The sequence below is a fragment of the Neolamprologus multifasciatus genome, chromosome 22 (genome assembly GCF_963576455.1).
Source record: "Neolamprologus multifasciatus chromosome 22, fNeoMul1.2, whole genome shotgun sequence".
Classification (NCBI taxonomy): Eukaryota; Metazoa; Chordata; class Actinopteri; order Cichliformes; family Cichlidae; genus Neolamprologus; species Neolamprologus multifasciatus.
In genome coordinates this window covers 27,478,294-27,487,793 of record NC_140459.1, presented here as the reverse complement: position 1 = coordinate 27,487,793, position 9,500 = coordinate 27,478,294, and the positions used below count along the sequence as shown (strand labels likewise).

Genomic DNA, 9,500 nt, shown 5'->3' with positions numbered 1-9,500 from the left:
TTTGGCAAAATAAATCCATTGGGTATCCTTGTTGGTCTTCAGACAACAATTCTGACGGCTAAAGAACCAAATGGGACAGGCGAAAAAAAAAAAAAAAAAAAAAAAAGGAAAAAAAAACAAAACAAAAAAAACAATTCAATTTTATTTATATAGCGCCAAATCACAACAAAAGTCGCCTCAAGGCGCTTCATAGATACAGAGAAAAACCCAACAATCATATGACCTCCTATGAGCAAGCACTTTGGTGACAGTGGGAAGGAAAAACTCCCTTTTAACAGGAAGAAACCTCCTGCAGAACCAGGCTTAAGGAAGGGCGGGGCCATCTGCTGCGACCGGTTGGGGTGAGAGAAGGAAGACAGGATAAAGACATGCTGTGGAAGAGAGACAGAGGTCAATAACAGATATGATTCAATGCAGAGAGGTCTATTAGCACATAATGAGTGAGAAAGGTGACTGGAAAGGAAAAACTCAATGCATCATGACAGGTTGTGTAAAGCGCTTTGGGGTCCTTACGGACTAGAAAAGCGCTATACAAATACAGGCCATTTACCATTTTGATAAAGTCGACTCTCCACTGCTGTGTAATCAATTATTGTAAATGTAAATGTGTGTAATTATTTGGAAAAAGAAAAGTTTTGAGTCTTTTCTGTGAGACACCAGCTGACCTGAACGACATAGCTTGGTTTATGCCACATTACTTAAGAGTAGCATGTACATTACTTAAGAGTTCTTCAACATCACATCACAACATCGCAAAACTATCGTCACACAACTTAGTATGACATTGAATTCTTTTAGTATTTGACTAGTGATTCCATACAAGCAGTTTTCATGTTCCAGTGAGCATCTATAAGTCCTGAAAAAGGCCACACCCTGAACAAGCTGCCATCCAATTGCAGTGCTAAGACACAGAAAAATACAACCATTCACACTCATGTTTTCCAGTGAGAACTGAAAATAAAGTTATGGCTCTTTCCTTATTTATTTAGGTAAAAGATTCAAAATAACTGGCTGGATTTATTCAAGGTGAGACTTACTACTAGAAAGTAGAGATGGCACGATACCACTTTTTTATGTCCGATACCGATACCGATATCATAAATTTGGATATCTGCCGATACCGATATGAATCCGATATAGTGTGTTTTTTAATCAACAAAACGTTTTTTTAATATCTTGCTGCTTTTTGTATAAGTTTATACTCAAGTTTAAATAAATAACAACACTAAAGCTACTCTGTTATACCTGTATGTAAAAAATACACTGCGTCCAAAATATGTCATAGTTCAGCAACACTGATCAATCTAATAAAGTTAAACCTGCTCCATCCTCCCTATTCTGGTATTTTAAAGAGTACTTAGAAGAAATTTTAAGCAACCTAAATAATAGGGTTGCAAACTCCCAGCAAAAAAAAAAAAAAAAATAGGGAACCACCCTCCACCTCATGATGCTTAATCGATGTAATCAAATTTAATTTGATGCAGGGGGAAAATGCACAAAAATAAATTATTTTTCAAGAATAATTAAATAGATTCAACATCTTTCTTCAACAGAATTGCAGACTGCACAGATGGTATCTTCCCAAAGGAAAAAGTACTATAGCTTACTAGGGTATATTAGACTTAACAGTTACTATATACAGTAATGGACTTCTATATATTTTACACAAGATTAAAACTTTGGGTGTAAGAGTCAGATAATTATTTATTAAAAAACTAGACATTTTAAATGAGAATAAGAAAGAAAAGTATGTCTTTGTGCCCCCTTTTCCCTGTTCATGCCCTATCGGCCCCCCTGGCTACACTTTGCTAGATCCGCCCCTGCACAATTACCAGCCGTCAGCTACGTAGAAAAAGATCCTGGTGTAGAAAGTAATATTAAATAAATTCTAACAACAGCTTATCAAGCTTAAACGTGCTGCTGTTGTTCAGCCGCTGGTTTCCTCTTTCTGGTGAGAAGTGGGCCAAAAACAAACAAGAGAGACGGACTCGCGACAGAAAAGCCGATCAGCTGATCATTAAGCAGTTTCACGATTGAAGCAGCAGGAGAGAGAGAGAGAGAAAGAGAGAGGCAGTCGCTCCAGGTATGGTTGTTAAGCTTAACGTGGGAATGCTTTACAGACATTCAGAGATGAACTTACACACTTGCTTTACTTCTCTCTGGGAAAACGTCCTCATAGATGAAATGCTGGTTTGGTAGCAAGGCTACAAATACACACAGCCGCTCTATCACGTGATGCACACTGCTGCTACGTGCTACGGTTATGAGCCGAGTTATGCCGCGTAGCAAGTTTTGTGAGGTGCTTTTTGGATATTTAATGGATCGGATTACATTTTTTATTTCTCGCCGATATCCGATCCAGTAATTTGGGTCAGTATCGGACCGATACCGATACGTAATATCGGATCGGTCCATCTCTACTAGAAAGACTTTCACTAAAACCTTTAAGATTGTATTGTGCATGTTTGCTGTTCCACAGTAACATGTACTGCCATGCACTAATTTAATAAAATCTTTTCTCCAAATCCCATTTGTACGGAAGAGGATTAGGGCCACTGGGGAAAGAAAGTGGGCACATCTTTTTTTTTTTTCTTCTTTTCCAGAATTCCGAGAAAAAAGTCAGAATTCTAACTTTAATCTCAGAATTCTGATTTTTTTTCTCAGAATTCTGGAAAAGAAAAAAAAAGACGTGCCCACTTTTTCTTCTGGTGGCCCTAGTCATCTTCCATACATTTGAGAGGAGACCTGTTGTGCTGAAATTATGTCGACCAGATCAGGTGGACATCAGTAACCACTGTTACATGTCAGGCCAATCCCAATGATTCACAGATTTGTGACATCTTGACAGTATTGGAGTTCTCCGGCACTTTATGCATGTTTTCTGTTGAATTACCCACATTCCAGTTTAGATTCACTTATAGAATATCCCAGGCTCTCTTCAACTTCAGCTCCTCATCTTTTGAAGCTAGGAGGTTCACATGAGCTCTCTGTATATTTCTCATGACTCCATTGAAAAGCTCATCTTTTTGCCCGAGCTTTTCCTGGTGCAGACACGTCTCTGTCCATTCTCAAAGATGGCAATCTCCTCCATGATGTCGAGACTTGTTCAGAGACTTTTTTGATGACAGAACAGAGGGCATCTCAGTCCTTGAATAACTGAGTATTTAGTCAGATGAAAAAGAACTCAAAAGTATGAAGGAACAAATCATGTGTGTTGTCCTTATATTTATTCCAGTTTTCTGGTCCCTGCCCTGCTTTTTCCCACAGACAAGACTATATACAGACCGAAGACAGTATAAAAGATGGATCATGTTTTACAATCCAAACAAATGTTGAATCAGATTGTGAACCTGAACCCTCTCTAGCTAACAACTTGTGATTAGCATACTGGGGATAATTCAATTCAGTTCAATTAAATTTTATTTATTTAGCACCAAATCACAACAACAGTTGTCTCAGTGTGCTTTACATTGTAAGATAAAGATCCTACAATATTACAAAGAAAACAGAGAAAACAGGAATAATCTCCATGATGCCCCATCAGCAAGCGCTTTGGAGACAGCGGGAAGGGAAATCTCCCTTTCAGAAATTAATTATTTAATCAGTATGACCTGAAACTAGCAACTAGGGCTATAAAATCACTAGCAGTGTTTACAGGGGTCACAGTTTCAGAGAGCTGAGAGTCGTTTTCAGTCCGTCTGTGAGCCACACTGGTTTCAAAACACCTCAATGGCATCTGCCACTGAACCTGAGTGACAAAGACCATAAAACTTCTTACTGTTCCAGGGTGTCACTCTTGAGGGCCGCCCTTCAGTAGAGTCTGTGAAATTAGTTCTTGTCATTGTTGACTTGTGTAGTGTTGTACTTAGACTGCCCTGAGAGTTCAAACACACTGCAGCTTAAGAAAACACTGGCAAATAGAAAAATGGTGCAAAGACAAACAGAACACAGTGGATGTTCAATAAAACATAAGAGAAATAGCAATAAAACGTAATAGCTGCGGAAGTGAAAGAAACCAAAACATGCTGAAGATCGCACTGAAACAAGGACTCTAGTTCTTTACTAGAAAGGTTAATTTCTTAATATACTAACATGTTGTTGTTTGTGCTTTGTTTTTTCTTATTAGTCGGGTCCACAAGAGACAGCAGTGCATATGCAGATTTTTAATGAGTGCAAAAACACTGCAAACAGTTATATCAGCCCTGGAGCCCTGGAGCAGATTTTGTTGCAGGTTTGGTTTGAAAAGTTTTACTTTTCTTGTTCATTCCTGGCCAGAGGTCACAGTTGGCATAGACTATAACCCTGAAAAAGCTTTTGAAGCTTTTCCTTTGCTGTTTATAAGACGCTGACTCCAAGCAGCAGATTTTCACTGGAGTAAATCTTCCAGTAACTGCTGTTTCTGACCACTTGGGGGCAGTGGAAAGAAGTTTTGGATCCACAGTCTCCTTTTTATTTCTAGAGCAAACATAGCACTTAGTTACCAAAGATAATTTAATGAATAAAGCAGACAGTATATAATGGCAGTAATGACAGTGAGATCACGGGTTCATACTTTGGGCTGAGTTACATCTCTAATGTTACCTGCCTGGCTCGTTTCCAAAAGCCACATTAAAGAGTGTGATCGAACAACAACAAACAACTCAGCTGGCATTCAGAAACTCCTGTAGCTGCCGGTAGGTTGAATGAATTCTGCTTAGAAAAGCAGAATTGCTTTAACAAATCAGAAAGAATGATAATTTAACAAAACAAATGCGCTCCCCACCTATCTACACATCTGATCATAAACCAGGTTTTTTCATTGCATTTTCTGTTCTTGGGCCACAAAAAAATCTTGAGCCGGGTCTTTGTGCCAACAGCATGTACAATACACCTCTGAGATTTCATAAGGAGCTATTTTCACACTGGAGACATTTGAGTTAATAAAAAATAAATAAGCACTGCCGAAGAGTAATCATTATGTTGTACATTTCTGCTTAAAATACTAGAAATCAGGTTTCCAGTTGGAGCACATTTCGGTCTATACCAGTCCTCTGCATGTGTGTGCTTTATGATGACATCATCCTATTTTATTAGAGACATTCCAGAGGGACTGCATTGTTATGCTTTGCGATCAAGGCTTTTTTCCTCATTAATCTGCAGTTAGCAGCACTTGGCTTCAGACTATCAAGTTCCTGTTCTCTGCTTCCACCTTCAGCTGACTGTCGGTTCAGAGTGCAGCTTGCAGATTGCTTACTGCCATCCTCCTCATGGCTCTTCCTGGCACTTCCATTCTCCCAGGAGGCCGCAGGTGCAGGCGGCTGTTTGATGCCTTTCCCAACATGTGGCTGTCCTCGAAGAAGCCTCTCTCCCCGCCGCCCTTTGCCTTGGACACCTTGGACCAGCTTGCGCTCATCTGCTGATAATCCTAGTGTTGACGTGTTTGAATTGCACTGATCCTCTTCTAGGCATTGTGCTCTAGTCAGCCTCAGCCGCCTCCAACCTGTCTCCTCCTGGAAGTTGCCAGGGCTGTGGCACGCCGCCTCTCTGCCACATGCAGCCTGAGCTTTAATTTGAGGGAAAAATGAGGGAGGGTTAGGTTTGCTGCACAGAGGAGCTGGGGTACCTCGACACACCACATCCTCCAGATGCTTGTGTCCATTCTGCTCTATGGGGTTGGCGTGCGTCAGCTGTGGCCTTGCTGATTGATTTTGCTGCTGGGCTTTGACTGGTGCAATGGAAGCAGAAGGAAATGCCTCTGCTTTTACCAGTCTTTGCCTCATGCATGATTTTACCTTCCTCGTATGGGTCCCATCCAGCTTACAAGAGGCTGGGTTGGGTTCTTGGTGGATAAACTTAAGCTTTTCCTTCTGAGCTTCCTTCACTTTCTCTGGCAGCTCCAGCGGGGCAAGTTTCAGGGGTCGTCTGAGGGCTTGAATCTCAGTCTGGTTTTCTACGTCAGGCTTCGGAGACTTGAGAGCTAACAAGTCCAGCTGTGGCAAGCCTTCCTCGGTAGGCAAGGAGGTCACAAGGTGACCCGCTGCCTCCCTTTCATGGCCAGGTGCCTTGGAGTTGCGGCCCTTTTTAGCAGCTGGTCTCAAGTTTTGACCATTCCGATGCAACGTGGTATTTTTAGCTTGAATAGTCAACATTTCTTCTTGCTGCAAAACACCATGAACAAAAGACACGTTATTGACTCAGATGAATCATACAATAAAAAATAATGCAACTTCTACCAGTTATAATTTTGAAAAACAACTTTTTAAGAAGTCGTTTGATGGCAGTTGCATTACTCTAAGGATGATAAATCGTTTCCGCAGTGACCTGTTTGAGTTAGGCTAACCCATACCCTTCTTTTAACTGAATTTTCAGCTGTTATGTAAGAAGAAAATCACAAAATATGCTTGTTTGGTATGTGGCTGAAACACGTTCTAACTCCAGCCGGGTCTCTGATGTCTCGGTGGATGTTAGGATGCTCGTTATTGTTAATATGGGCAGTAACTGGGAGAGCCAGGTATCTCTGTAGCTCTTAAAAGCTCATTAGGATGGCTGTTTCGAGGAACTGTTAGACTCAAGCCATTCTGGAAAATAACTGACCACCTGGATTTGGATCCATTTATTAACGACTGATTAATATTTACAACTGCCAACTTGAACTTCTATAATAAACTGAGGAACTATTTGCTTACTTACAGCATTGGCTGTTTTAAATTTAGAAAGTCATCAATACAGATCCCTACTTTGCAGTGAGAGTTGGCTGTGGTCATAAATACACTTAATGGTGCTGTCACTGTGATCAGCATGGAAATGTAATGAAATGTTAACACATTTGTTTTCCAAATGCTGCACAGTGTCCTTTAGAACAGTGGCCACAAGCCTGAAGGCTGGGAGAACAACAAAAGGCCGTGAGATGAATATTCAGATGGAAAATCAGAAAGTTTGTGATACACGGAATGATTCCATCTTTAGATCTATCCAGTTTTTTTATATACAGTTTTACTGTGTACAGTGAGTCTTATTAAAATATTTTTTTAACACATGAAGGGAAAATTGCTCTTTATATGACAGAAGCTCAATCCAACCTAAAAATATCTCAATTAATACATTTTAAATATCAGTTCTGTCAGAAGAACTGTTGTTTACTTTGATCATATCTGCACATATAACTAAATTAAATAAATGCAACAGACAAATCTGTCTGTCAACACATCCAGTAAGATAAATATTTTCTGTTTTCACTCTTAACTTCAAAAGTTCCTCATTCCTAAGCTAAGGCTGTTTAAAAGTTTATTACACTCACATCACACGCTTATGCTGCTGGGTTATTACTGCACACCAAAAATAAATAAGCTAGTACAGTTCACACGTCTTAGCTTGGGATTTTTTAAAAATTTATTAATGAATTAAAGAAACATAGAATGAGAAGCAACAGATTATACTGGAAATAAACAGTGTATGTTTTTCAGTGCCTGGTCAACCAACTACACTCAAAAGAAACAAAAAGGCTTATTTTAACTAATTCAATGACATATAATTTTTCCATGTAAAATGTTCAATTTAATGAAATCTGATCAAATGAAACTTAGTTGATTGGTCTACTTTCAGTTTTTTTTTTCCTTTAAGTTGTTTCATCTGGACAGTTACTGTAAAGCCATTGCTTATTATTTATGCATTATTAGAAGGTGATCTAAGACATAACTGTAAACCATGACTACATCTGCACATGCACGTTGACTTTCTCATAGATAACAAGTCACTGATGAGAATCAGTGTAAGGATACTCACAGGTTTAGCAAACATCTCTTGCTTGAACTTTTGTTGAATCATTTCTCGCAGAGAGGAGCGTTCTTGTTGTCCCTGCTTCGTTGGACCGTGCCACCCGGGTGAAGGCAGTGCCACTATAGTTCCAATGGATTTTAGCAGCCTTAATGTCATTACACAGATTAGGGTCACAATAAGGCACTGTGATCTCTGCTGATCTCCAGCTTAGCAGCCAGTGTCCACACTCACTCTGAGTTCTTCTTGTTTGTTTTCATTCCTCTCAGCAGGATTTTACGCTAATAAAAAATGAGTAGCACCTTTCTGCTCAAGTTATGACTGAAAAGTAGCAGTAATTTTCATTTTTCACTGACCACCAGATGGTGCCAGAGACAACCTTTGAAGAGTACTGTGACCTCACTGTTGCATACATAACAGGGCCAGCTGTGAGCTGCAAGAGACCTGCAGAAATTTGATTCTAACTTATCAAATATTAATATAATCATAAAACAAACCATGTTTTCCTCCTAAATAACAGTAAGTTTCCATTTGCACACATTATAAAAGAGCTGCTTTGCATTTTAAGATTCCAACCTTAACACATCACTATCTGGAAAATCTCTGAATACTCACAATATTATGCCGCATACATACAGCTGGAGCAAACAGGGAGTTCTGTGACAATTCGTAACCGATTGAGCTAAATATCACACAGCCCCGCGTTACATGAAGATAAAGATGACACTGACGCAGGCTAAATTCACAGAAGAACATCTCTGGAATGTAAAAATGTCTGTCCAAGTTTCCTAAAAACTGAGCACCTGAATGGTGATTCTGCTTGAATTATCAATTTCACTTTGTTTTCATCTCATATGCACTGTCACAAACTGTTTGGGGTCACTAAGAAATGATCTTGCTTTTAATGTTTTCATGTTTTTACATGAAAACATAATGAAATGCCTTCAACAGTTAAATAAAGATGCATTCAGTCACCTGTGATCATTGATCACGGGGCGATCGTGGCTCAAAGAGTTGGCAGTTCGTCTTGTAACCGGAAGGTTGCCGGTTCGAGCCCCGGCTCAGACAGTCCTTGGTCCTTGGGCAAAACGCTTCACCTACTGGTGTTGGCCAGAGGGGCCGATGGTGCAATATGGCAGCCTCGCTTCTGTCAGTCTGCCCCAGGGCAGCTGTAGCTACAACTGTAGCTGCCTCCACCAGTGTGTGAATGTGAGAGTGAATGAATAGTGGAATTGTAAAAGCGCTTTGAGGGCCCCGAAAAGCGCTATATTAATGCAATCCATTATTATTATGATCATTTTTAATGGAATATTGGCACAAATGTACAGCAGCCATGGAGTTTTTGGTTGCTGAAAATCCGGTGGAACATTGTGTTACCTAATGCAAGTTTATCAGGGTAAAAGGCTGATCGATCATTAGAAAAACCCTTTTACAATTATGTTAGCACAGCTGAGAACTGTTCTGCTGATTAAAGAAGTCGTCAGGCTAGCTGAATGTCCGGAGCGTGAGCAATTACAAAAACAGAGTCATCTTCATTTGTTTAAAAGAAACAAAGGATATAACTCAGCGGACATGAGCTAAAACATAAAAATTTTATGATACTACTTTATACTAGTCCCTTCTTAGAAGCTAAATGCCTTTAACCAACGTAGAAAGAGAAGTAGGAGACAGAACTAAGCATGAAACCCTTACAGGTTCTCAACTGGCAACATCATTAACATATGGCAATGTATCCATGAAGCCACAGT

General features: G+C 39.7%; 1 protein-coding gene across 1 annotated transcript; it reads right to left on the bottom strand.

Moving 5' to 3' along the window:
- Positions 1–530: 530 nt before the first annotated feature.
- Positions 531–7,888, bottom strand: LOC146493652 (uncharacterized). Its single transcript, XM_085148887.1, has 2 exons — positions 7,762–7,888; positions 531–6,137 (listed from the first exon to the last, which is right to left on the bottom strand). The coding sequence occupies exons 1-2, from the start codon at positions 7,801–7,803 to the stop codon at positions 5,070–5,072; spliced, it is 1,110 nt and encodes a 369-aa protein (XP_085005013.1). The 5' UTR covers positions 7,804–7,888; the 3' UTR covers positions 531–5,069.
- Between the last annotated feature and the right edge of the window lie 1,612 nt (positions 7,889–9,500).

Excerpts from the sequence above, each read along its gene's own strand:
- LOC146493652 (XM_085148887.1), bottom strand. The coding sequence starts at position 7,803 with ATGATTCAACAAAAGTTCAAGCAAGAGATGTTTGCTAAACCT. Across the intron at positions 6,138-7,761 it reads AAGAGATGTTTGCTAAACCT|CAAGAAGAAATGTTGACTAT; the intron begins GTGAGTATCCTT and ends GGTGTTTTGCAG.